At 58.9% G+C, this 27,837-nt stretch overlaps 1 protein-coding gene across 2 annotated transcripts; it reads right to left on the minus strand.

Annotated features, from left to right (window-relative positions):
• Positions 1-27,820, minus strand: Acly (ATP citrate lyase). Of its 2 annotated transcripts, XM_003466977.5 has the most exons (29): positions 27,665-27,820; positions 24,737-24,918; positions 24,142-24,264; positions 22,610-22,672; positions 22,166-22,356; positions 21,896-21,975; positions 20,262-20,392; positions 19,684-19,802; positions 18,702-18,838; positions 18,399-18,460; positions 17,144-17,261; positions 15,297-15,451; positions 15,050-15,140; positions 14,326-14,355; positions 12,303-12,444; positions 12,044-12,212; positions 8,524-8,628; positions 7,431-7,627; positions 6,230-6,311; positions 5,658-5,768; positions 5,002-5,129; positions 4,790-4,883; positions 3,686-3,840; positions 3,117-3,267; positions 2,857-3,000; positions 1,783-1,896; positions 1,499-1,581; positions 1,094-1,170; positions 1-771 (listed from the first exon to the last, which is right to left on the minus strand). In XM_003466977.5, exons 1-29 carry the CDS (start codon positions 27,774-27,776, stop codon positions 677-679), a joined length of 3,441 nt encoding a protein of 1,146 aa, XP_003467025.2. In that variant the 5' UTR covers positions 27,777-27,820; the 3' UTR covers positions 1-676. The 2 variants fall into 2 exon arrangements, with proteins under 2 accessions (XP_003467025.2, XP_003467024.2); XM_003466976.5 differs by lacking the exon at positions 14,326-14,355.
• Between the last annotated feature and the right edge of the window lie 17 nt (positions 27,821-27,837).

Below are 27,837 nucleotides of genomic sequence, written 5' to 3' on the forward strand. Positions count from 1 at the left end.
TTTAATATTACTAATTTATTTAAACCAAACTATGAAAATACAGAGACAGACGGACCCCGAGGGTCACAGACACCCTCAGGCTGGGGAGGAGCCTGGGGACACACACTGCAGCGACCGCCAAGCAGAGGATGATTCACAGCTTTCTCCATGGTACTTCACTACTCCTGCATCCTGAAAGTGGCCCAGGCCAAGGCCATGGTCCCCTCCCCAGCAGCACACTGATGCAAGCATGTCGCTGGGACCCTGAACAAACCCAGAACACGTAACATACAGACAGAGACTCTCAAGATCAGATTAATATGATGCTCTTCATGTTAGCCTGGGAGGAGAAAGCGAGGTGACAGCGAGACACCAGGGGTCCCCAGTGCACCCCAAAGTCTGAACTTCCACTGGGTTCCTGCCCGGGGAAAATGACCTCACTAACAGGAAAAGGAACTTGGGAGGAGGGGTGCCTGGGACAGAACTCGCGGAGGCCTCCAAGCAATAAATACAGCAGCCAGCACAGTGAATGCGACGTTTTGGCCTGACTTTTGATTTCTATGCTTGTAAAAACTGGTAAGCCACTCTGTAAGACAGCACAGGTGCAGCCAGGGGTTTGGCCTCAGGCCTCTCGAGGCCCCTCCTGCAGCTGCTGGCTGTCTTCACGGTGGGTCTTTACGGTGAGGTGCCTGCCTGGCTACATGCTCATGTGCTCTGGGAGGACATAGGAGATGTCGTCCCACGGGTGGCGATACAGGCCCTGCTTCAGCCGCTTCTGATCCAGGTAGTGACCTGAAAGCAAGAGGACACCTTGGTGTCAGGGCTCTGGAAGGTGGTGCAGGCGGGGGATGCGGGGGAGCCAGAGTGGCCGGCGCCCCCATTACCCCAGCACTCGAGAGGCTGAGGCTGGAGGATCACTGTGAGTTCAGGGCCAACCTGGACTTCATAGTGAGACCCTATCTCAAAAATAAGGGCAAAACAGACACAAGTGGGGCAGGAAATTGGGATGTGTCCTGGCCTTGGCAAAAGCAAACCGTCAATATTCCACTCCCCTGCGCGGTGAGTGGAGTTGCTCCCAGGAATGAGAGATCCGGATGCAGAGGAGCCAACTCACCAATGAAGCCCATGCTTCGGCCCAGCACGAAGATGCCATTGAGGGCGCCAATGTCGATGTACTCATCTGCTTCCTCCCTGCAACAGCCAGCAGGAGCTGGAGATGGCCCGGTGGGCCCCGACTCCCCCACCAGCAGAGGGCATCACCTCCACCCCAGCTCTGTCTGGATGGAAGGACTACAGTTTTATCTCATTACTTCCTGAACATTCTAACAGGAGCACAGGCTGTTCTAACAGCTGGGAAATCAGTGCAGAGGCTGGGCGTGGTGGTGCACACCTGTCACCCTAGCACTCAGGAGGCTGAGGCAGGAGGATCTTTGAGACTTGGTGCTACACAGTGAGACCCTGCCTTAAATAGCCCCCACCCCAGAAACAGGCCCTGAAGCTGAGGCATCGTGGTGCTGACCGGGTGAAGGAGCCGCAGTTCCGGAGCATGTCCACAAATGCCACGCCGATGAGCCCGTCCACGTTCAGGATCAGGTTTGGTTTCTGGAAGGGGCACAGTGTCATCACCACCTCACATTTATCCTCGCAGCATCTCCACTGTCAGCAGCCTCCTGCCTCAGCCTCCTGAGTGCTGGCCTCACAGTGTGCGCCACTATGCCCAGCTATTAACTCTGACATGGAGAGAAACCTTCCCACCCGCCCCAGGCTCTCCAGGCCTTGTGCCCCGTGGTCCCCAACCAGTACCTTGGAGGTGGTGATCTTCTCCACTTGCAGGGCATAGTCCAGCAGTGGCAGGGCCGGGAAGTGCTGCCGCACAAAATCCTTCAGGATCTGCACCCGCATGTCTGGGTTGTTGATCTGGAATCAGAGCCAGGGCTCTGGTCCTGTCCCTGCCTGTGCTACCCGAGGGCTGCATGCGTCTCCTGGGAATTTTTACTACACAGGTCCGAGCCAGGCAAGCACCCCCAGCCCCAGGGAGAACCCTGCACTCTGCTGGGGGGATGGGTCGCCTGGGGCCCCAGGGAGGAAGGGAGGCATAGCACTGATTACAGGCCCTCGGCCACCACCTTCCCTGGCTGCTGCTGCTTGGTCCCTGCTCATTCAGTGGCCTCCGGTTCCAACCTGACCAGCAGCCAGCCAGGTGTCCATACATGTACACACACGTGATCCTCTATCTTGGCTGTTACTGGTATTGTTTTTGAACAGGGTTTGACTCTCCCGCCCATGCTGGCCTTCCACCTCAGCCTCCCAGGTGAGGGATGACAGGCACCTGTGTGACCCTCTTGATTAGTGGCAGTCACATCCCCTGCCTGGACCAGTGCAGGGTGCAGTGGAAGGTTTCTGGGGTCACAGAGCCCTCAGGGAGCAGGTCTGGGGAGTGTCCCTCTAAGGCCCAGGCGCTGGCCCTCCTCTCTCTAACCTGCACTCCCTGCCTCGGGGTACAATATTGACAGGCCTGGTATACACTCGGAATCCCGGTACTTTGGAGGCTCCAGGAGGCGGCTTACAAATTAGAGCCAGACCCAGCAGCTCAGTGAGACCTCATCTGGGACGACAAAGGCTCCATGATCCTGCTCCCACCCTGCCCCGCCAAACCCCAAGTTTCCTCTCCGCTCTGGGCCTTGAGATGGGCAGGCCCTCTGGGGCCAGCATGGGGCCACCTGGACATCCCTGGCCTTCCAGACTTCTTGAGATACAGCCAGCCTGTCACCAGTGACCCAGGTGAGGTAGAAAAGACTGGGGCCTGGGTTTGGCTTTTGGGCCTAGCACAGTGGTGATGGCACTGGTGTCCCCTGGCCCCCGCCGCCTGCCACTTGCCGACTTCACTCGGTGGCCAATGCCCATGATCAGCTTGCCCTCCTTCTTCATCTTGTTCACGAACTCCATGGGGATCATGCCGCTGTCGAAGGCTTTGCTGAACATCTTGGCGGCTGCGTCCAGGGCGCCCCCGAAGCGGTCCCCCTGAGGAAGAGGAGCAGCTCCAGGCTCAGGGTGGCTCTGGGGCCCCTCGGCTCTGCCCAGTTTTCCCATCTGGGCCCTGTGACCACCTCCCCTCCCCCATCCGGAGCCAGGCTTACAATGGTGAGCAGCCCTGAGGTGAGGCTGGAGACCAGGTCCTTCCCAGCCCGTGCGCAGATAATGGTGTTGTGGGCCCCGGACACAGCGGGCCCGTGGTCTGCCGTCACCATCAGGCACATTTCGATGAACTGGCAGGCATACTTGGGCAGCCTAGGGGCAACAGGTAGTGGGCACAGGTTGGTGTGGCCAAGAAACCTCGCCCCTCCCAGGAAAAGGGTGTGGCTTGCACAAGCAGGGGTGGGCCTGGGCCTGGGCCTGAGGGCAGGAGGCCTCAGGAGCGCAGGTGCTGTTGGGGCATCTCGAGGACGCCGTTCAGGTGGAAGGTGGGCGAGACCTGCACATGCAGAGATCCCCAACCTGTCACCTGGCCAGGGCACTCTGGCCTCCAGCTGGGACACCATGTTTCTGTCTTTGGGGAACTCCGGGGAGACAAACTGCTGGACACTGCTCAGGAGGTTCCTGCCCTCCCTCCCCTGGGTTCCCTGCTGCTCTGGAAAAACTCAGGGCCCACTCAGCCCTCAGGCGTCGCACAGCCCAGCGCCCCAGCACCCACAAGCACCCTGCCCACCTCCGCTGGAACCAGAGCAGGCCCAGCACGCCGCCAATGCCCATCTCTTCCTTGAAGACCTCCGTGATGGGCATGCCGGCGTAGATCAGCTCCTGGCCACGCTCGTCGCAGATGCTGGTCATGAAGGAGGCGGGCTTGCGGATGAGACCCAGCTCCTGTGCACAGACAGGACAGAGCACAGGTCTGCAGGACCCCATTGGGCCAAAGACTCCCCCGGGAGGGATGGACGGGAGCCCCCTGACAGGACCACGTGGACACCCACAGCGCCCACCTTGTCAACATGCAAACAAGTGCATTGCAGTCCACTAATGACACCATCAATAAGTAAAGCCCAAGAAAAATCCTTGGAGCTGGCCATGGGGGTGCACATGGCTGTCATCCCAGCACTGGGGAGGCTGAGGCAGGAATATCCCTACAAGGACCCCTGGGCTGCAAACTGAGTTCAAGGCCAACCTGAACTACAAAGTGAAAGTCTGTCTCAAAACACAAAAGTTCTTCCAAATATTCCTTTGTGTCACCTGAAAGGCTTTCTGAGGCAGCTGTCTGGACTCAGATTGCGGGCCATGAGTACTTCTGCATTTCACTGATATCTGGGAATTTCTGTGCGACCCCTCACACCAACAGGTGAACAGGCTGGCATCCTCACACCTGCCAACCTGTCTCATCAAACAACCCATCTACACAGACCAAATGGGCATTTTACAGTAAGTGTGGTTAACCAATTTTTCATGGTTAGGAGACATTTCTCTGACATGTCACCAGATCTTTAACCTTAACTTTTTGTTTGCATGAGACAGCATCTTGCTAAGTGGCCCTGGCTGCCCTCAAACTCTGACCCTCCAAAGGCCTCAGCCTCCCAAGTGCTGGGGTGATGGATGTGCATTACCACCCACAGGGTAAGCTCACTTCCAGGGCTGCGATTGGGCCAAGAGGAGTGGAAGCCCCGCGACACACTGAGAGTCACTGCCTGGCTCTGCGTCAGCACAGTGTCACCAATGACTTGAACTGCAGGAGAGGCAGCCGCGTGCTGCGGGCTTGGCTGCTGGGAACTGGACCAGATCAACCCCAACCCCCAGCCCGGGCCCCAGAAGCCCCGGAACCTACCCTGGCCCAGGAGTAGTCCATGGGCACAGTGGGGGGTGGCACCTCCTGGGCAGGCACGATGACGCCTCTGGTCACGAGATCTTCATACACGGACCTAGGGGACAGGAGACAGCTTGCCATGGTGAAAGCTGCATCTGGGGAGCAGGCAGGGCAGCAGGGAGGGGGATCCCCACTGCTCCACAGTGGACAGAGGAGACACAGGGGCCACTCACTGGATGATCTCGCCCAGCTCGTCGAAGCTTCGTGGCACAAACACACCCGCCTCCTTCAAGGCCTGGTTCTTGGCCACCGCAGTTTCAGATGCTTGGTTGGCACAGGCTCCCGCATGGCCAAACTGGACCTGAAGACAAGTACCTTGGCTTACAGGCTGCCACATGAGCCCTAGACAACAGCAACACCGGGCAGGGATGGCCAGCTCAGGCGTGTCATGTGAACTATACATCCAGCATCAGTTGCCCTCTTCCCACGGGGAAACCGAAGCACAGAAATGCTCAGGAGGTTGCTCGGCATCTATGATCACAGCAGCCAAAATGAGAGCCTGATGGATAACCCCAGAATAATGATCCTCTTGCCCAGGGCCATTGGAGAACTGTGTGATCGGAGGCCAGGCACCACCTGTGCACCTTCTGGCAGAAACTAGGACCAGAACCTCTGATCCCAGGTGCCCAGTGCTTCTACCAGGCCCTGTAGCCGCTTGGATGCGAAGAGAACTCCATGTCCGAGACCACTCCTTAGGCTGTTTATGAGACAGGGTCTCCCTGTGCAGGCTTCACATGCTCCGCAGGCCCCGTGAGCACCGAGCAGATTGCCTCACCCCAGGATGGAGTGAATTGTGGCAGGAGACACCCCAGCGCTCGCCTGCCCATACCTCGGAAGAGAACATGGTGGCACAGGTCCCAATGCACCAGCAGACCACGGGCTTGGTGAGGCGGCCCTCCTGGATGGCACTGCAGATCTTGTACTCCTCAGTGCCCCCGATCTGCAGGGGAAGGGCATGGCCAGAAGCCTGGTCAGCAGAGCCACGGTGAGGTGGCCTGGGGTTCGATGCAGAGGCTCTGAGTCACCCTGGGGCCTGTGGCAGCTGGGGACGCCCAGTCCTGACCCACAGTGGGTGACCAAGGACAGACGCACTCAGGAGCAAGTCAGGAAGGGGGCTGGGGGACATTGGCAAACTGTGACAAGGGCTGCTTTGCCTTCAGCCGTCGTAGCCAGGGAGGTATGGGGCATGGCCCTGGGTAGGGAGACCCAAGCCAGGGCCAGGGATGTGGTGAAACAGTGACCGTCTCGGGCTGAGGCTCAGCTGTGGGCTCAGGGACAGTGTCACCAGGAAGCAAAGCCAGGATTTTCTTTAACGGCCTTGGAACACTGTGGGATACTCAGTGCATGCACCTGGCACATGCAACCCAGTCCCTACCCAGTGTGGCTTCCTGGAGGCCTCACCTCACCCAGCACCACGATCATTTTGACTCCTGGGGTGTCCTGGTACCGAAGCACGTGGTCCATGAAGGTAGAACCCGGGTATCTGTGGGCAGCGGGGCACAGGGCTTAGGGCAGGGGGCATCCCCAGAAGTACCCGTGTGCAGTTTCCAGATAATTCCACAGGTTGCTCAGGAAGGTAGAATCTTCATGGTCTCCAGACAAGGTCTCATTCTGTAGCTCAGACTGGCCTTGAACTCACAGTGATCCTCCTGTCTCAGCTTCCCAAGTACTGGGATTACAGGTGTGTGTGCCACCATAGTCAGCAGAAAGGTGGAACCCGAACCCTTTCCTCTTGAATGTGGTCTAGGGACGCTCAAGTAGCCAAAGGGGAAGGCCTGGTCAGGCACCCAGGGGCCCTGAAGCAATGCCAGCCTTCCCTCTGCTAGCTGTACCCTACAGCCCCTCACTGCCCCTCTCCCCAACCGGACCTGTGGGTAAATATTTACTGGAAGCCACTGGGAGCAGGTGACTTTCCTCCCACAGCCATGGGGACCAACAGGGATGCAGCAGCAAAGCCAGCCCCATGCCCAGTCCCAATCCGACCCAATGCCAGGGTGGGCTGCACCAGGGCTGCTGCAGGGGTGGTGTTGGGAGGGCCTCGGGCCCTGGTCTTCCCACTGGGCAGCTGTGTTCACTCTGGACACGCCAAAGGCTGCACAGCGCTTTGTGGCCCCTGCTCCCGCTAAAGAAAATAACATTCAAGCAGAGCATGCTGGCACAAGCCTGTCACCCCAGCATTCAGGAGACTGAGGCAAGAGAATCACCATAAATTGAAGGCCACCCTGGGCTATACAGTGGAGATCCTATCTCAAAAAAGACCCAAGAAACAAAACAGTGACCCTACTAGCTAAGTGAGTGAGACCCCGCTCAGGCCTCTAGACCCCCACCATGGGCGCTGTCACCACTGCGTGGACACGGAGGGCACAGAGGTGGGCAGAGGCTGAGGACCACACAGGAGGACCTGCTGGCCCATGCTCCCCAGGGTTTAACTCTGGAGCCATCCATCTCACTTGCCTCCTCCTCCACCATACCTCGGCCAGAAGCTGTGTCCTCCAGGAACTGTCAGACAGGCAAGCAGGCAGGCAGATAGACAGGTCCTTCCTGTGCTGTGGCTGAGCTGCACCCCAAGCCAGCAGGGGAGTGAGGGAGCCTGGGGCCTCACCTGTCCCCGCCGATAGCCACGCCCTCGTAGACACCATCCGTGGTCCTCGAGATGATGTTGTTGAGCTCATTGGACATGCCGCCTGAGCGGGACACGTAGGCCACGCTGCCTGGTCGGTATAGCTTGGAGGCCAGAATGTTGTCCAGCATCCCGCCCGTGTTCCCGATCTTGAAGCAGCCTGGCTTGATGCCCCCCACCTGCGGGCAACGCCGGGTCACAGGGGTCTCCACTTCCTGCCCAGGCCTCTGGGGCCCCACTAGCAGGCTTGCAATCCATTTACTGAGGGACCTGAAGGGGGTCCTTACTGCAGCCTCTGGTCCACAAGGTCAGCTCAGGCGCCTCCCTCACTCCCAGGAGTCACTGCTCCCAGGATGGGGGCTCCAGGGGCCCTTGCTTGTTTGTTCAAGAGTACTAGGTTAGGCTGAGCATGGTGGCTCACGCCTGTAACCCCTACACCCATGGACCACGTGCTTCGGTACCAGGACACCCCAGGAGACTGAGGCAGGAGGATCATTACGAGTTCCAGACCAGCCTAGGCTACAAAGTGAACTCAAGGGCAGCCTGAACCGCACAGCAAGACCCTGCCCAAAAAGACAAAACAAACAAACAAACCAAAAAAACCCCAACATCTACCTCGGAACATTTACGTTCTATTTAAAACTTAACAACTCAGTAGAGTTTAAATCACACAATACTGCCCTAACCTAACCTGGAGTTTCTAACAACCCAGGAAATATGCCGGGAGTGGCACTACCAGCCTGTAATATCAGTACTCAGGAGACTGAGGCAGGAAGGTCAGCCTGAGTTTGAGACCACCCTGGATTGCACAGGAAGACCCTGCCTCGAAAACAAACAGCACACATTCAGGGAGCAGTTTCTTCTTATGCAAGGGGCTCAGGGTCGAAAAGGGCCCCTGTGGCTACTTCCTTGGTTTATAGTTGAACAAAAAACTGAAGGCAAAGCTACGCGAAGGTAGAGCCACACTGAGAACCCCAATACCGCTTCCCATTTGCCCCTCAGAGCCCTGCAGGGGCCAGATCCAGCCCAGGAGAGGGATGGGGGATGGGCCTGACACAGTGGTGGGGACACTCACGGTGGCGGGCCCGATGATGGTCACGCCCTTGCGCTCCGCCGTCTGGATCAGCTTCCGAGTGAGTGCCTCGGGGATGCCCTCTGCGATGATGGCAATGGTGCGGATCTAGGACCACAGCCCTGTCAGCTGCTGGCTCGGCCGGGCAAGGGGAGGCCCCTGAGACCCACGCCCCCAGCTCTTGGTCCCAGGCTTGAGGACACAGGTGCAGAGGTTCCTGTTGCCCCTGGCCATGTCCTTGCCCACCCTGCAGCTCTCCCTGCCCAACCTAACCTGTCCCATGCTGGCTGCTTATCAGGCTGCAGGTGGTGACCCCACCAGCTCCCCATGGGTGGCCAATGCAGCAGGACCTCAGCCCTGCACTCTCTGCCCTTGGCCAGGAAGACCAGCACAGCCCTTCCACAGCTCTGGACTGCAGCATGGCCTTGCAGGGAGCCTGCAGCAGGGTGTCTGGGTGAAAGCAGCCTCACCCAGTAAGGGATGGCTGTGTTTTAACAGAACACTGTATTTATACCCAGGTGTCGTGGTGCAGACCAGTAACCCCAGCTCTTCAGGAGGCTGAGGCAGGAGGATCACAAATTTCAGACAAATTAGAGAGAACTTTCCATGGAACAAATAAGGTAAAATAAAATAACGTAGCTCAGCAGCATATGTTTGCTTAGTAGGTACCACATCCGCCTGCCCTGTTCAGCACCAAGTGTCACACCTCAAATAATTCATCTGCAAAATAAGCAGTGAGCCATGGGTCACTTTGCCGAAGTCTGCGTTCTAGACAGAAAAAGTTTAGTTCTTCCTGTTACTCACAGTGGCAAAACAGCCCCGGACCGGCACTGAAATAGATTCAGACTGAAGAACAGACAGGACACAGAACCAGACCCACACCGAAGCCCCGGGTGCTGGACAAAGCAGCTGGCGCTTCATGTGGGGGACAGACGGCGCCCAACCACTGTGCTGGGAGAGGCGCCCCCCGGTGGAGTATCCCAGGTCTGTGCCTCGCCCCTCATAAACATCAGCTCCAGAGGTGCGGAAGCTGGGTGCGGGAGCTGAGACTCAGAGGCCAAGCCTGCATCAGCACCTGGTGCACTTCTGGTTCGGTGTCCACACAGCAAGGGAAATAGTGAAAGCAGCACAGGGATGACACAGAACTCGGACCCGGAGCACCAAATGCTTAGCCCGATGAATCAAACAGTGGGTGAACAAACCATGAAGGTCGCTGAGTCTATGAGCAGACACTGGCCCCGAGCCCTCAGGCCAACACAGATCCCAACTGCACTGGGACCCCAGGTGTCCCTAGCTGAGGGCTCCACCACGATCACAGAACCTACCGGCAGGGACAGGGCAGCAGGTTTAAGCCGTTAACAAGCTGAATGGACATTGGTACAAAGCCTCCGACAAACTAAAACTGGCCAGGGAAGGTGGCCCGGGATTGTCATCCCTGTAAGGGAGGGGGTGCCCTCAGGAGGCTGAGGCAGGAGGGTTCCTGAATTCAAGGCCAGCCTGGGCTACATTGGGAAACTTTGCCTCAAAAACAAAACAACACATGTGAATCAAATTAAAAAGAAAAAAAAGGCAAAAGCAAAAAAAAAAAAAAAAAAAAAAAAAAAAGCCCCAAAACCCTACTGTTTGGTTTCCCGTGATGTGAGAAACCAGGAGGAAGGAAAACGGGCCCTTGAGGGCCTGGGCATGCTGCTGGGGCAGCCTTCCAAAGCGTAGGGAGAAACCGTGGGCTTTTATCTGGAACTTGACAGGGGCAGAGCTAAAGGGGCGGGCAGAATGACATAATGACAACTGATTGCACGTGTGCAAACAGCAGCTTTCCGAAAAGAACACAGAGCAGGGCCACAGATATAGCTAAGTGGTGTGAGTGCGCATGCTGAGCACAAGCTCTGTTTGATTCCCTGTGCCAAATAAATAAATAAATGGTCAACACCTAAAAACAACACAAGGGGGCGCTATCCAGCGTCAAAGGAAGCCTGCACAGGAGAAAAAACCTGTCACCTCCAGACAGAACTACATCTGATCCACCCAGCTGCTCCCTGGCACCAAAGCAGTCAGCTCAGTGTGCAGTGACCAGGCACATCCATGTTCACCAAGGCACTGCTCACACCGGCCCAGACACAGCATGGGGCGGTCACAGGCAGATGAGAGCACCAAGGAACTGTGGCACATCTACATGCACAGTGGGTATGGGTGTGGTGTGCCTGCACAGTGGGGGGTGAGTGTGCTGTGTGTGCAGCAGCAGTGTTGTGTGTGTGTGTAGGCCACAGAACACCAGCTCGCTGGATAGGACCAGCCAGGCTCAGGAGGACTTGTGACCTATCACACTGTCCCCAAAACGCCCATGTACCCAGAAGACACAGGGAAGGCGTGGGGTGGAGGTGGGGAGCAGGGGCCAAGGCAGGGGCAGCAGAATGAGCCAGGCGCCTGTGTGGAGGCGTGGCCAGGGCACAGTCCACAGAGGCCTGAGCAATGTGCTTGCTCCTGTCTCAGGCCGACCAGGTGTTACCACATTTCCATGCCCCTGGCCAGGAAGCACAGGGGCCCACCTTGGCTCAGATGATGAAAGAATCAACAGCCTGATCCATGCACGTGTCAGTAACAAACCAGAGAACACTGCAGTAACCAACAGGCGGGGTGGGGCATAGGGCTCAGACCTCTACACCCAGCACTCAGGAGGCTGAGTGAGGAGGGTCACTTGAGCTCAGCAGTTCAGACCATGCAACGTGGAAATACAGGGAGATCAGTCCCAACCAGAAAAAGAAAAAAGCAGCAGAGAAGCCACAGAACAGAGCTGGACAGGAACATTTCTGGGCCAGGGATATAGCAGCACGGTGCCTGCCTGGCAAACACTGTCATGAATTCAATTCCTGGTACCAAAAAAAGAAAAAGAAGAAGTGTTTCTAAAGGTGCATCTTAGTCTTTGTTAAAAACCAAGGCTGGGTGGAAGTGCACACCTGTGCTATAATTCCAGCACTCGGGAGGCTAAGGCAGGTGGATCGCCTCAGGTTCGAGGCCAGCCTGGATCACACAGCAAGATACTGTCTCAACAAAACAGAAGATAGTACCGCAGGAGGTAGGAGGTGCAGCTCACTGTCGAGGGCCTGCCTGTCCCAACATGGGGAGCAGGGGACAAAGACTAACAGAAAACTTATCAAACTGGCCGACATTGAGCACTGGGGAAAAGGCAGGCACACCCGAACCTCCAAGGGGGGGTCCACACCACTCCCCACCATGGGAGGTGGTACAGCAGCCTGCAGCATTCCTGCTGGGGAGATCGTGAAGGCAATGAGCCGACTCTCACCCCAGACTTTGTGCCACAACTGGGAAAGGCAACAGTGCCCAGGTGTGGGGAGGTGGACCTGTAACCCCAGCACTCTGGGAGGCTGAGGCAGGAAAACTAAAATTGTGAGACCAGCCTGGGCAACAGAGCCATTCAGCACGACCTTGTCTCAAAACACAAGGTCCTTTAAAAGGACCATATGGTAACTTCGCGCAAAGGCTCCGTGTCTGCCCTGCATCTCACCTGCGCGTGGTTCATGGTCTCCATGGTGCTGTCATAAGCTGAGCGCAGGGAGGCGAAGTTGATGAGCACATCCACCTCGGGGTGCTTCTTCATGGCGTCGCCCATGTTCTTGAACACGGGGATCAGGATCTCCTTGTGGCCCCAGTAGAACTTCTGCTTGTGGTCCCCCCTGGGCGGGGCAGGGGTGGGGTCAGGGCCCTGCCTGCCTGGTCTGGGGAGGAAGGTGCCATGCCAGCAGGGATGGGATGTGGGGACTCACGTGAAGGGGTACACCATGGCGGCCACGGAGGGCTCATCCCGGGAGCACACGTAGTCAAAGTCCAGCATGCCCTGCACGGCCCGCGTCTGCATGCCCCACACGATGGCCTTGGTGTGGCGGCTGAACAGGGTGGCGCTCTTCCCTGGTGGGCAGAGACACAGCGGGTGCACCTGGGGCCACACTGGGGATGGGGAGGGGGGCAGAGGCCCAGGGGCTGGGGTGCCCAGATCCTTCCAGGCCCCGCCTCTGGGATGGCAGCCCTTCAGGATGGAAAGGGGCGTTAGAGAGGGATTCAGAGACCCAGGGGCGTGGGGGGGCCTTGGCTTTTCTGGAAAGAGGCAGCAGACGACAGGAAAAAGAAGGCCTGCCCGGCAGGCCCAGAGTACCACACGACCAGGAAGGACCCCACTCAAAAGAGCCCGTACCTCACTCTGTACCGGGGGAAACGGGTCAAGTCTGTGCTTTCCTACTGTTTCCTAGGGGTGCAGAGGACAGACTCCAAGACCTCGAGCATGCTAGACAAGGGCTCCACCACCACCCAGCCCTTCCCAGTTTTTATGTGCAATCTCGCTGAATAGCCCAGGGTGGCCTCAACCTGGCGATTTTGTGCCCCAGCTGGAATGACAGGCATACACGGACGAGCCTGGCTCAGGGAGATTTTTTTTAAAGTAACTGAATAAAAACCTCCACACCCCCGATTCCAGGGGCCACAGGACAGTGCTTGGCTCTGCTGATCACTCTGTCCACCTGGGGAGACAGAGGCTAAGGGGCCAGGTGTGTCAGGTTTGAGGTTCCGGGTCAGTACGGCCCTGGGGCTACAATGCAGGTCCAGGGCATCCTCCTCCCTCTGCCACAGGGGGACAGAGGGAGGGGCAGAGAGAGCAAGGAGGGGCAGAGAGAGCAGGGAGGGCGGGAAGGGGCCCTGCCATCAGCCTACGCAGGGCCCAAGGGATGCCTGCACGGTACCTGGGCGCACCAGGCCCAGTGTGGTCTGGCTCTATCCCTCAATGGGTGCTGACACCTGGGACCACCTGTCAGCTGCACCCATACGTGGCATGAGACGAGGGTGCTCAGCACGAAGGATGCCACCTAACCCACTTGGTGTCCTAGGAAACCTAAGCTCAGAGAGGCCCATGACAGTGGTCACCAAGTGCCACTGGTCACCAAGTGACAGTGGAGGAGACTAAGCCAGGAGGTCCTGGCGTTCCCCGGAGTGTCCACACCTACACACGTGTGCATACACCTGTGCACGCACGTCTTCAGAGACCAGGATAGAGCCCAAACCCCAGGCCCCACTGCAGAGACCAGGATAGAGCCCAAGCCCCAGGCCCCACTGCATGGGGGAGCAGAGCCGAGGGGCAGCACCAGAGGATCCCAAGTGGCCTCGTCACCCCAGGACGCTCCTCCAGCCATAGCAGGACATGGCCACCCAGATGATCTCTTTGCCCCTCTGCCCCTCCCAGGGCTCAGGGACCCACAGGCACGAGAGCTCCCTGAGGACACTCCAGCGGAAACACAGGGCTCACAGCTTTGCAGCTGCCCATGCCCCATCACCTATCCCCACAGCTACTGCCGTCCAGGGCCTGAGAGGCCCTGATGTCCGGAGCTTGACATGTGGGTGCTAAGGGTTACCTAAGCTGAGTATGAGTGGGTTGCACACATGTGCAGAGTCCTACCGCCCCTGGTCCCTACCCCTATCACCCATGCTGCCCTGTGCCCAGGGGGACGATGCGTGCCCTGGCCTTGGGAACCCTGGCTGGGCCAGCAGTGATGGTGATGACGAGATCTGGGAAGAGCAGTGGTCAGAGTGGCCACTGCTGCTTCTTCCTAGGACGCTGATGGGGCCACAGTGGGAGGGGCCAGAGCAAGACTAGGTCTTGGGGCTGGTCACAGGACAAGGACAGAAAACACAGCAGACGACACTGTTACTGCAGGCTGGGGACACGGGGTGAGGGGACAGACAGGGACACAGCCTTGAGCCTGGAACCCACCATGGAGCCCCTGGGGCGAGCGGGGGTCCTACCTTGCAGGGGTCTTGGACTTGGGTCTGAATCTGTCAAAGAAAATGACCAAGGCCACTGAGTGACCCAGGGAGACCCGGAGGCTCTGGTGGAAGTGGGTGGAGGGGAGAGCAGCGCGGACAGGCTGTGGCCCTCAGAGACAGCACAGGGCAGGCCCTGCATGGAGGGGAAGGTGCCGCCCGGGCAGCACTCAGGGCAGGAACAGCCGAGAGCAGGGGCACAGAGACTGGCAGGACAACCCCTCCTGGTCCCCAGGAGACACGGCAGGGACATCACGCAGAGCCCAGAGACCATGGGGCAGAGGTGTCCTGTCCCTCACAATGCCCAGTAAAGCCTCTGTGTCATCAAAGGGCAGCCACCAGGTAGAGATGGGGTCTCCCTATTGGGGCTCTCAGGAGGGGACCGCAAAGCTTGGGTGGCCCTGCTGCCCTGAGCCTCTCACTTTCTGAGATCCCTGGAGCCCTGCCCCCCATACAGGACCTAAAGACCAGACCAGGAGCAGAGGGGGTAGCCCAGCACGGGACGGCTTCAGCCACACTGTCCTCACACTCGCCTCCCACCCTGCACCCCAGGCCCCAAGCCTGCTACAACAGGAAAGCTTGAGTTGCTCCCCTGGGAGAAGGGGAGGGGAGGAAGGATGGGAAGGGAGGACGAAGGACAGGAGAGGAGGAGGGAAGGGGACGAGGGGCCCACACTGAGAGGGCCCAAGTGAGCTCTGCCACTCACCTTGCAGCACAGCTGGCTTGGCCTTCTTGGCAGGTGCCACCTCGTCAGCCCTGGACTCAGAGAAAGACGCAGTCCTGCTGGGGGCCGGGGTCTGGGAGGGGGAGGAGGGAGGCGAGAGTCAGGGTTAGTAGGGAGGGTCTGGGTGTCAGGTCCCCAAGGACCCAGCTCCCACAGGGGGCCAAGCGGATCCCGTTACTTCACACCTGACTGCGCCCCAGAGAACCCGGCAGGCCCCCGTGGCGCCTACCGAGGTGCTCCCGCTGGCATTGAGCAGGAAGTTGGCGGTGTGGGCTGCCATGGGGGGCTGGTTGGGGATGGGCCGGTGGCCGAGTGCCATGCCCACGATGGCCGTCATGTGGGTCTCGGTGCCGAAGACGTGGATGGGGATGCCAGTGGTCTTCCCTGGGGGAGAAGCAGCGATGTCCAGGACGCCCGCTTGATTCGGGGGCCTGGTACAGCTGGGTGTCAGATCTGTACCGATACCTGCCCCAGGGCCCCAAGGGCAGTACACTGGGGCCTGGCCTGGGCTCGGTGCTGATGGAGCCAGGTGGTTGAGGAAGCCCAGCAATGGGATGAGGGGACAGCGAGGGGACAGAGGCTCATGGTGACAGCTCTGTGCCTGCCTGTTTGGAAACAGTTTTTCCTTTGGTTCTATTCATGGACTCTGCTTTGTTCCATTAACAGAGGCCAGGAGGCCCAGCAGACCCACTGTTAACTTAATCCAGCCCTAACACCTTTGCTGTAGTGATGCAAGACCTCACAAAGTCAGTTAAATGGCCCAGTCTGTATTTGAACTTGGAATTGTCCTGCCTCAGCCTCCTGAGTAACGGGGATCAGAGGCCTGAGTCACCATGCCTAATATTATCCACCCTCTCCCAGGATTAAAGCTCCAGCCCTGAAAGTGCCACACAGGCCCAGGCCCAAGTGAAAAGCATCACACTACACTGCTCCGAGGATTTGAGGCTCTCGAGTCTGGCAGACAACAGACAGAGGTGGCACAGTTTATCACCCCACTGGGAAGGTTCCGGGTGCCGGCCGCACAGGCTGGCCCAGTCCACAGAGAACACCTCAGCCATGGGGCCACACTTGACAACAGCAGCCACTAGCAGGTGTAATGGCACATGTCTGTCATCCCAACAATTGGGAAGTTGAGGCAGGAGGATCCCAGCAAGTCACAGACGCCACTCCCTGGCCCAGCCTCTCCCATGACCTGAGCCACTGCCAACGGGTCTCGCTGCTGCCTGTTTCTACAGGCCTGTCCTCCAACGTCAGCACTGGCCCCATCTCTATCCCAGCTCTGGCTTCGCTGGAGCAGCAGCCTCCCGACATCCCGAGCATCATCCTAGCTCTGTGTAGCCTGCTGTGGGCCCAGACAGCAACAGCCAGGCGCCCGGGGCTGCCGTGGGGCTCAGCGCTGACGGCTTCAGGTGCACATGGGGCTTGGGTTCAGTCCCCAGGACCACAAAGAAAAACTGATTCAAACACTGCCCTGGGAGCCCCCGGCCCCAAGCAGCCCGGGACCTGCTGCTTGCCTAGGAGTCGAACCCAGGTTTCACAGTGAGGTTCATCCCCAGGTCATTTTCCATTTTTTACTTTGAGGTAAGGTCCCACTGTATCCCTACATAGCCCAGTCTGGCCCTGAACCTGCGCTCCTCCTGCCTCAGCCTCCCAGGGAGGAAGGATGACAGGTGCCTCCCATGCCCGGCTGTGTTTCCTCAGCAACCTTCCCAACCCCTCCTCAGGCTGTGATGGGCCCTCTGTCCGGCAGTGGCAGAAAACAACAGGTAGAAGGCAACCCTGTATGCAGCAAGACAGTGACAGTGGCTTTGCCCGCCATCCCAGCACTCTGGGAGGCTGAAGCAGGAGGATCGCTACTTTGAGCCCAGCCTGGGCAAGGCAGCAAGACCCTGGCTCAAAATACAAAAAGAGAAAAAAATCTTGGGATGTAGCTCAGGATAGACCCTGCGGCTCAATCCCCAACTCCCCAGCCTTGCCAAAATAAAACAAAGCAAAATGAAACAGACAGAAACAGGAGAGGGTGGCGGGGCCAGAGCTGTAGACTAAGGCCTGGGGGCAAGGCCGGCCCCGTCTTACCGACTTCACCCATCACCCGCAAGCCCTCCTGGTAGTTGGGGCCACCTCTCCGGACGAAGATGGTGACCTCGTGCTCCTTCAGGGGACCCTGGTAATCTCGAATCGCCCTCACAATGCCCTGCAGGTTCAAAGAGACACGAGAGGCATGAGACTAAGCCAGGCAGCCGTGGGCCACTCATTTATAACTTGAGGCAACAGCAGGTGGGGGACGCCAGGGACATGGCAGGGAGGGCGGGGTGACTGGCCACATGGGGCACTGTCATCAGCAGGGCCTGGTCTTGCTCCTGTCCAGTTCCTAGTGCTGGGATTCAAGGGAACAACTCGAGGGTCCTCACGAGTGCAGTTCTCTGCAGTGACACAAGTTCCTGAAGGAACTTAAGGACCCAGGACACTGAGGCAGGAGGAGCGAAGGCTCAAGGTCACCCTGGGGCCCTAAGCAAGACTGTTTCAAAGTGAACAGGCTGGGGTCTCCTCAAAATAAAGCAACAATAAACAAACAAACGAACAGACGAAAGCAGGCTAGGGTGCCGCTCAGGGGTAGAGCATTTGCCCCGCACGGGTGAGGTCCTGAGTTCAGTGCCCAGATCGGATTAAAATGAAACCAGAGCCATGGGAGTACAGTGACTCGGACCCACAGCTGCCCCAGGGCAAGGGGAGGCCTGGATCCTCCACGGCTGAGTCCAGTTGCTCCGGTACTTTCCAGACACACGTGGAGCCAAAACACTGGCATGAAGGGGTCCCCGTGTGACAGCAGTGGCCAGCTCAAGGGGGATACTTGGGAACGCCGGGCATCAGGTGTTAGGTTTCAAGCTGAAAGCCATCGGCCTGCACAGTGGGCCGCATCCCCAGCCCTTTTTAGTTGCTAAGCTGCCTAGGCTGGGCTAGAACTTGCAGTCCTCCTGCCTCAGCCTTATAGGCTGGAGTGATGGAGTCCCCGCCTTACCTGGCTCTCATCTTTCTTATAGGGGCGGACAGGACCCTGGCGAGATGAGTAGGAGACCCAGGTCACTGGCCCCGCTGCCCTGAGTCCCCCATGGGGTGAAAGCCAGACGCACAGAGCATGCGGGGCTGGACACCATGTGGCACAGGGGTTGGATCTCGGGTTCCCTGAGAGGACAGCGACGGTAGTCCTAGAGCTTCAGACCTCAGTGGCCCGGCCAGGACATGGGGTGGCTTGGTCTCCAACAGCAACAGAGGGACAGACAGGAAGACATGGGCCGGGCCTCACTCCCTGCATGCCCAGGGTGCCACTTGCCTTGAAGGTGGCGGCCACATTGGTGAAGTTGGCGATGCTGCCGCCGATGATGAGGATCTTCCCTGCGAGTGGAGCGTGGAAGGAGCCGTCAGGAGGGAGCAGCAGTGTCCCCAGGGCCCTCCCAGCCCTGCCCATGGCTCGTCTCCATCCACACCCGCGACACCCGGTGTGTAGTCAGGGAAACTGAGCCCCAAGGTCATCGAGCAGCCCGGGACCGCTGCCTCGGGGACTTCTGGCCCCCAGCTGTCCCTGCTGCTGTGCCCGGGTACATGTGCCCATGCGCCCATTGCGCCCACACCTCACCTTCCGGGTGCTTCTCCCGCGTCATGAGTGACAGGATGGTCTTGGCGTAGTCGTAAGTCTGCTGCTCACTGGGGGCACCCGAGTACTCCCCATAGTTGGCCAGCTCATTGACACCCCCCAGGTCACAGATGGTATCACTGTGGAGATATCACACGCCCTCAGGGCTCTCCCGGCCTGGAGGGCGTGGGAGGCACCTGACCACACACAACCACAGCTGCTCAGGGAAGGCAGAGCCGCATCCGCATTCAGTGTGGGCAGCAGTTACTGTACTTCTAGACAAAGAGCTGCCAAGCACCACAGCACAGAATGTGACTATAAACTACTACCTCCCAGTGCTCAGGAGGCTGAGGCAGGAGGACCACTGCATGTTCCAGGCCAACCTGGCTAGGAACAGGAAGAGCTTGTCCTGAAAACATAAAACTAAACAGCTAACATTACACAGGCACTGCCAGCCTGGAAGACAGAATAGTGCAGACACTGGGCACCTGGTCAAGGGGCAGGGGAGACACTAGGTGGCCCTCTCTTTCTGGTTTACTGGCTGTTTGTTATGCTTCCACCTGGGGTACAGATCCCTGAAAGGGCCCTGGCCCCAGCAGGCCCGGGCAGGAGAATCGTGAATCTGAGTCCAGCTGAGGCTCAAAACACAAAGCAAAAACAAAACTTCAGGGCTTGGTGGTTCCCTCCTGAGATCCCAGCACTCAGGAGGCCGAGGCAGGAGAACCACAATGCCAAGACCAGCCAGGGGAACGTAGCGACTCAGTGAGACCTGGTCTCAAAGTAAAAACTTGTTTTAAAGAGTGAGGGACACAGCTCAGTGCTAAGGTCCTGGATCCTTTCTAGCCCTCATGGTGCAGAAACAATGACTAGAATTCACAAGTCACGTGACCCTGAGCCAAGCCGAGGCTGGACAACGGCTTTGTGCACCTGTCCCCGTGCAGATCCCGGTCTGGAGGCCCAGCCCACAGTAGTTCCCTGCAGTCACCTGTACACCACGGAGGCACCGCCCCCAGCCACCATGGTCCAGATCCTGCCCTTGGGGTTCAGCAAAGTCAGCTTCAGGCTGGCTCCACTCTTGGCGTCCAGGTCGGCGATGTAGGCCTCCTGGGGAGCAGACATGACAGGTGGCCTTGGGGACAAAGCATGATGTCCTCGGGTCCCCAGACCATCACTACAGGGGCAATGACACAGGCAGCCCCGTGCCACTACTGGAGAACAAAGGCCCGAAGGGAGGGGCGGCTGGCCTGCTGGGGCCACATGAAAGCACTAGGGTCCAGGAGCCAATCAGACAGATCTGGTGGAGCAGCAGGAGGCTGCGGAGCTCTTGGCAGCTGGCAGGAGGCTGATTGCCCAGCTAAAGGCTTCCTGGTGGCCAACTGCCCGCCCCACCCCCGCCCGCTGGGATTTAAAGCAAATTAAATGCTTCTCCAGGCTGCTGCCAGCCAAACACACAGCCTGGGGGGCAGAGGCTGTCTGGAATGAGTCACCTAGTCCCTGTCCCTGTCCCCGTGGGGTGCCACCAACCATCCCACACCCCACTCGCCCATCTGTGACCCGCCTAACCTCGGGATAGGCCTCTCGCCCGAATGGGGGTGGGAACTCGATGTCCCCCCACTTCACTTTGCAGATGTAGTCGGCGGTGGCATCCACCTTGGCTGCCAGGTCAAGGACGTAGACGCCATCTTTGGTCACAACTGGAGGACAAGCAGGAGGGATCCACTTGGCCACTGCTGGAGGCGACTAGTGAGCCCCCAACCTTGCCAGACTCCCTACACACCCCCACAGGCCCCACAGGCTTCTGAGCACAACCGGAACCCAGGGTGGCCTTCAAGACAGCACAGCAAATAAAGGCAAGTTTGTTGCCGGCTGTGGAGGCACACACCTGTGATCCCAGCACTCTGCAAGGCTGAGGCAAGAAGACTGCCAGTTCTAGCCCAGCCTGGGTAACTCAGTCAGGCCCTGCCTCAAATTTTAAAAAGGTTACAGTGTATCACAATAGCCCTGGGTTCAATTCCCAAAAGAAAACAAAATATCTAAAACAATTCCTTTTCCTAACAAGACAGGGAGATGTCAGTCATCATTGCAACTTCAGACCTCTGACAAAATCCAGAGGCAGGCGTGGTGGTGCACACCTGTCATTCCAGCACTCAGGAGGCTAAGGCAGGAGAATGGCCATGAGTTAATGGCCAGCCTGGGCCATACAGTGAGATTCTGTCTCAAAATGAAATAATGAAACAAAATAAAATAAAACACTGTGCTCTTCTGCCTGAAATATTCAACCATCTGCCCACCCACAGCCCTGCTACTTAGAGTCTGCCAGAGGTGCAGCTCAATCAGAGTGCTCACCAGCATGCCCAAGGCCCAGGTTTAACTCCAGCGCCAAAAATCAGTTAACAAAATATAAACCAGGGGCTGGGGATGGAGCTCAGTGGCATAAGCACCTGGCTGGCGAGCTCAAGGTTGTGAGTTTGATCCCTGGTACCAAAAAACAAAAAAATACAAACTGGGTGTGCCAGTGCATGCATGTAGTCCCAGCACTTGGGAGGCTGGAGCAGGAGGATCACCATAAATTTGAGAACAGAATGGGCTGCATGGCGAGTTCACGCACAGCCTGTACCCTATAGCAAGACCTCATTTCAAAATACAATAAAATAAAAATAAATAGAAGCAGGGCATGATGGCCCATGCCCGTAATCCAAGTATTCAAGAGACCAGTCCCAGTACTCGGGAGGCTGAGGCAGGAGGATCCTTGCCAAGTTCAAGACCAACCTCGAGACCTTGTCTCAAAAACACAAAGTAAATAAATAATAAAATAAAAACAAAAAACTAAGAAATGCATTAGAAGTGTTTAAGGAACGCGTGGAAGTCAAAAGCCCCAGGCCACTCTGCCTGGACTTCTGGAGCTTCAGGCCAGGCAAGGAGACACCTCAGGCGCAGGGGGGCCCACCAGCAGGGCTGGCTCCTGCTACCTGGCTTCCCTCCTCAGCCATTTAGCTAATTAAATCAGCAGCAGCCATCTGCCCACCAGGCCCAGTCCGTGCTTCCCACGCTCAGCTAGGACTCTGTCCTGGGAGGGCCCTGATCCTCCCATGCCAGCTGCCGCCTTTACAGCCTCGAGGCCCAGGCCTCAGCCAGGTCACTGCGCAACCTGGGCTGGTGACAGGGACCCTCCCTGCCATGCCGGCGCCAGCTGATACCCAGGGGGTTGATTTCGAGGTAGGTGAAGTACAGGTCCTCGTAGAAGTTGAAGAGGCCGCAGATGAAACTGGCCAGGACCCTGGGGACAAGGAAAGACGCTGTCACCCAGGGGTGGGGGGAGGGGCACAGCTGTCCCTCAGCTGCATGACAGCCCACTGCCATGCCCACTGCCCCCCAAAAGCTGCCCCCTGGATGTCACTCCCAGCCACTGAAGTGGAAGAGAGCTGCCAGGCGAGCTGCGGAGGTGGCGGCTGGCAGGGGCACTCAACTCTTTCTTGTCCGCGGGCACGTGGACCAGCAGGTGTTCTCGGACATCCTCAGAGCTCAGCTTCTTGTCCACGCCGACCAGCAACTTCTGGGCTTTGGCATCCACGTCGCCCACATCGACGCCGCCCTCATGGTGGAAGAGGACATAGTCTCCCTCACGAGCAGCATAGATGCACACGTAGAACTCCTCAGCCTGGATGGCACAGAACAGGTGGGCGCTAAGTGGGGGAGCACCTGCCCCCAGCCCCGCCGCCACCTCCCTCAAGGATGGAGAAGTACGGGGACTCCACCTGGGAGGGCCATGAGCCCCCCATCACCTGCCCTAACTCTGCCCTGCAGACTCTCCACTCTCGAGCATGGGGTCTCTCCTGTCACCTGACCATTCCTCTGCTCACTGGGAGGGGAGACGGGGCGGGAGAGGCCCAGCTGGGCATCACTTGGCCTACCTGACTGTGCGGCACGAAAGGCTCAATCAGGAAGTTCTTGAGGAAGCCCCTGGCCTTGCCCACCTGGAAGTAAGAAGGGGGACAGAGCTTAAATGGAAGGTGATGGGACACAAGCACCAGGCAGCTTCCAGAAGCCAGGGCAATGTGGTCACAGATCCCTAAGCTCAAGATGCCCTCCAAAAAGCTGGGTGTGGTGGCACATGTTTATCATCCCAGCATTTGGGAGGCTGAGGCAGGAGGATCATTATGCATTTAAGGCCAGCCTGGATTACATAGCCAAACCTTGTCTCAAAAATAGATAAAACAGGGCCCAGGACCAGAGACTGTCCCCTCCAAGCCAGGCCAGGAGTCATCCTGGAGCTGGGCAGGGGTCTGTGGGGTGTGGGTGCACAGGGACAGTCCTAGCTAAGGAGCCAAGCCTGGCCGTGGGTGGGGACAGAGCCTGCCAGGGAGACTCCTGCTGTGGGTCCAGGGTCCGGCTGGGAGGCTGGCAGCCCACAGTGCTAATCAGGCTGAGTGCAGCGCTGGCAGCGGCAGAGACCAGACAGCCCTCATCCCTACACGACCCCCCACCCGCCATGCGTCACTGCTGAGTCAGGACCAGACAGCCATCTGTCAGAGGTAATGAGCCGCAGCCGCCCTCTAGCCAGCCAGCCAGCCAGCCAGCCGTCCGTCCCTGACCCCCTCCACAGGGCCAGCCGGGGAGAAGGACAGCGACAGCCGCCTGGGGACACCATACAACCACGGCCAATCACCCTTTCTCAGAGCCTGGGGACCTGAAGAGCAGATCCCTTTGTTCCCAGACTCTCGAAACTCCAAGGATCCCTCTACCCAGGAGAGCCAGGAGGTGGAACAGCAGACATGGAGCTTTGAGGCCAGGTGCAATGATGCAGGCCTGCAACCCCAGCCCCTCAGGAGGCTGAGGCATGAGGACTGCAGGATGGAGGCTAGCCCAGGTCACTGGAAGAGACCTCAATTCAAAATATGCAATGGGAGACTGAGGCAGGAGGATCACTGAAAGTTCAAAACCAGCCTAGGCTGCAAAATGAGCTCAAGGCCTGCCTGAACTATACTGTGAGACTCTGTCTCACACACACACACACACACACACACACCAACACGCCAGGACTGTAAAAGGAGTCCGGCTGTAACTCAGCAGTGGAGGACTCACCACACAGGTCCAAGGCCCTGGATTCGATCCCTAGTGCCACCACCATGAAAGTCCCTGCTGCTCTGAGGACACCCCTCATGGGAGGTTGTTGTCTCCCTCAGCATCTCCTCAACCTCAGCACCCAGCGTGCACGTTGCACAAGCCTGGCAGGAAACCAGCTGGCTGGGCATGGTGGCACATGTCCCTAATCCCAGTACTCGGGAGTTAGCCCGGGCACCCAAGGCCAGCCTGAACCGCACAGCCAGCAACAAGCAGAAGAAAAGCCACTGCCAGTCCAGGGCTACCTCCACACATTCACGCCACGCTGCTCGAGACAGTGACCAAGGGACAGAGACTCCTGTCACTGCGCCTGCCCACTCACCACAGCCTCCTGCCCCAGCCTTGGCTTCAGCCAGGACTTAACGCCATCGAGGCTGAGGTTGATGCCGACCAGGCCAAGCTTCCCCCGCCGCTTGATGAGCTGGTCAGGCTTCACCACCAGGCTCTGGAAGGAGAGGGGTTTACATTTCAGCAGGGGCACATGGACAGCTCAGTGCTTTACCCACCATGACCCCTCAAACACAGGCCAGCTGTGACTGGAAGGGAAGGTTGGCACAGAGCTGGGCGCCATGGAGGACTTCAGGGCCAGCTACTATCTGAACCCCCTGGACAACAGCCCTGGCTGACAGCTCTCCATTATGGGCCAGGAAGCCACTGCCCTGGGTCCCTGCATGCTTCAGATGATCCCCAGGTCACACTGCCCACAGCCCAGGCAGGGCCTGGCTATCACTATGGTCACCCCATGGTCTCCAACAGGCTGCTACCCTCATGCTCACAGGCAGCCTATCTGATGGATGGGCAGCTGAAAGCCAGAGACTGTGGTAAGGAGACGTACCCTACAGCCTGCCACTGACCCCCAAGACAGACACCTGGCAGACTTGGGGCTCTCCCTGGTGTCAGAGGGCGGTGGGGCTCACCTGGCTCAGCAGCCAGGGGTGGTCCTGCAGCAAGCGGGCCCAGTCCGTGTCAGGCGTGACACGTGCGTACCGGAAACGGTTCTGGATGGCTGAGGTGGTGCAGATGTACTTGTACAGCAGCTCCTTGCCTGTCTGCTCCGAGATGGCCTTGGCAGACATGGCTGCAGGAGGACCTCTTCTCCCTGCAGGACAGGCGCTGGTCAGCAGGTCAAGAAGAACAGGGCAGACCCCACCTCTGGCAGCCCCGGAGCACCACCCGGGGTCTGGGCTTCTCGAGAGGGTGAAAGCGCTGCCCTGCAGGACCGATGGTAGGCCGTGCACTCATGAGGGCACAGAGCCACTGCCCTAGAAGCCCCACTTTTTGGCATTGCCTTCCCCACACCCTGACACGCACACACCCCACCAGGCCCTGGTAGCCGAGCCTCCCACAGGGGACAGCATGGGTGACCCCACCTCGCCCACTCCCAAAGCTAAGTCCATCCTCCCTGACCTAATTCCCCTGGACGTGCAGGCGTTCAGAGTGAGGCCAGCTAGACAGCTGCGCATGAGGGTGGACAGAGCAGAGCAGTGGCGACTATGACCTTCAACACACCCCCAGTGAGTCACCCTCCTCCACCCCACCCCAGCTTGCTCAGAGCACAACAGAGCCTCTCTAGGGACCCCCAGCACTGGTTACTCCTCTGGAGCAGAAGCAGCCTCCCTGTCACAGAGCAAGCTGGGGCGCAGCTCAGGCAGGAGTAGGTGCCTACCAATGCAGGGCCCTGGGTGGTCCCACCACTGCAGAGAGCTATCACCTATGTGCTCAGACTGGCTGCCCAGGAAGCCCACCAACCAACAGCACTGCCCCAACATTTACTCCGAGGCCCCCAGAAAACTGTCTCTCCAAGGACCACACGCAAGTGCCCCTTCCAACAGAAGGATCTGCAAGGGGGGGGCATTCCCCACTCCAGCCCCACGAACCGGACCATTGTGAGGGACTGTGGAGGACACAAAACCAAACCCAGCAGGCTAAAGGGGTTGCCAGACAGTGCCCAGTCTCTCCCACGGTCCAAGAAGAGCCTACTGAGCTGGGGGGCAGGGGTTCAGGTCTGAATAAAAGCAGCAGCAGCTCAGGGCTGGCTGGGCGGGCACCCAGGAGGCTGCCACAGACCCCCTACCACTCCCTCCCTCCGCTGGGCTCGAGGTCCTCGTCCTAGCTGGTGGTTTCTCTGCCAGCTCAGCACAGTGGGCACATTCAGCCTGTCTGCCCAGTATGGGTTGGTGGGGAAGGTGTTAGCGAAGAGGGCCCCTGCCCTGTCCCTGTCCCTCTGGTAAGGTCCTGAGCAGCCGCCCAGCTCCACCCCCACCCACTCCAGCACTGTTTCCCAACCTTCTTGACTCAGACCAGAAAAACTGGTCCTGAAATCAAATGGGTACACCCCCAACCCCTTCCAAACAGAAGGCAGATGGGCGAAAAGGAGGGGACAGTGGCTGTCCACCCTCAGCCACAAGAATGGCAAGACTGGAAGCCCCCAGTCCAGCCCCTCCAGGACACAGAGGTCCTACTGTCTCAAGGGAAAGGAAAGCGGCCTAAGAAAGCACAATTGCCTGACCAGGGCAAATATCTGCCCTGCCAGCCCACTTTTAAAGTCCGGCAAGGGTCTCCAGCAAGGCGGCCAGAGAGAAGACAAGAGGACAGGGACATGGAGCCAGGGAGACCTGCAATTCATCAAGGCTCTCGCTTGGATGGGAAGTTGTGAAAAGGGGCGCAGAGGAACAGGATGGAGTCTGGCTCTACCCGATCACTGATCACTAAGACAGCGGCTCAGGAACCAGGAGGGGACCTAAGCCAGGCAGAGGTTCTGAGGGAGACAGAGGCGGGGCGGAGGCCTCCACTGCTGGTCTGAATCCTAAAGTCTCCCCAGCCTGGGTCTCACACTCTCCCAAGAGGGAGGAAAGTGTGCACCTAACCCCCAGAAACGAGGATTCACAGTCCTGTAACAACAGCGCTGTCTGGGGAAGAAGCTTGGAGCTGAATGGGGTGCTTGCTGCAGACGGATGAACCCGGATTGAGTTCACCCAGCAGCCCTAAAGCCAGCAGCAGCTGAATGAAAGTAGCTTCTGGGATGCGGGCAGGGCCAGCAGAGGGACGGTGGGATGCTATGGGGTTCGCTTGGAAACACGGGAGGACAGTTAGGATCTGTAGTGTTGGGGTCGCTAAGAGGCCAGACAGTCCCTGGGGTACAAGGGCCGGATTATTCGGGCGCTCTCTGCCCGCAGTGTCACAGGGGGATGGAGACGTCAGCTGCCCAGTGTCTGGGGCTCTGCCCTTTCCACCCTGTAGCTGTTTAGGAGGCTACGGGGCTGCGACGTCCCCTTCTGATCAATCGGCTGCCCCCCACCCCGCGTTCCCAAAGCGGTGTTTCAAGGCAGCGAAGTCGAGGTGTGGAGAGCAACGCTGGGCGGCTAGGCGGGCAAATGTACCGCGCGCCCCGCTATTCCCCTCCCCAGCAGACCCGGGGGCGCACGAGCAGAGCCGCGCCTGCCCATACCGGTAGGGCGGCAGCACCTCCGCCCCCCCAGGACGTGGCAGCATCCGGACGCCAGGGCGGTTGGGAGGCGGGAGGGCCGCACCCGGCCACCCGGCGCCAGGGCAAGGGGGGTTCCCGGCACCCCGGCCGCGGGGCTCTGGCGCCGCGTGCAGGCCCAGGGCAGGACCAGGGCAGCCGGGCGAGCACCACTGTGGCCCGGAAGGGGAGCCTCGAGGGCGGGAAGCGGCGGCCGGCGCCACCCCAGGGAGCCGGCCGTGGGACCACGCAGCGCGAGCTGGGGCCCCAAACTTCAGGCAGGTGCAGCCGCGCGCCCCACACAGTGCCAGGCCGGGAAGGGAAGCTACAGCTTCGGGTTGGGGCCCGCCCGCCCGCCCGCCAGGATCGGCTCTACACTCACGGCTCCGCGGCGCAACACTATATCCCGCTCGCCCAGCGCCCGCGCTCCGACCGCTCGTGGCCGCCGGGATCCGCCTTTTGTCCGGGTCTGGGGCGCCCCGCCCCGCCCGCATCGGCTCACGCCGGGCGCAGCGCCGCGATTGGTTACACGCGACCCCTTGCCTGTGCGCCACG

The sequence above is a fragment of the Cavia porcellus genome, unplaced genomic scaffold (genome assembly GCF_034190915.1).
Source record: "Cavia porcellus strain 051 isolate PalLab524CR breed Dunkin Hartley unplaced genomic scaffold, mCavPor4.1 scaffold_6, whole genome shotgun sequence".
NCBI classification, from domain to species: domain Eukaryota; kingdom Metazoa; phylum Chordata; class Mammalia; order Rodentia; family Caviidae; genus Cavia; species Cavia porcellus.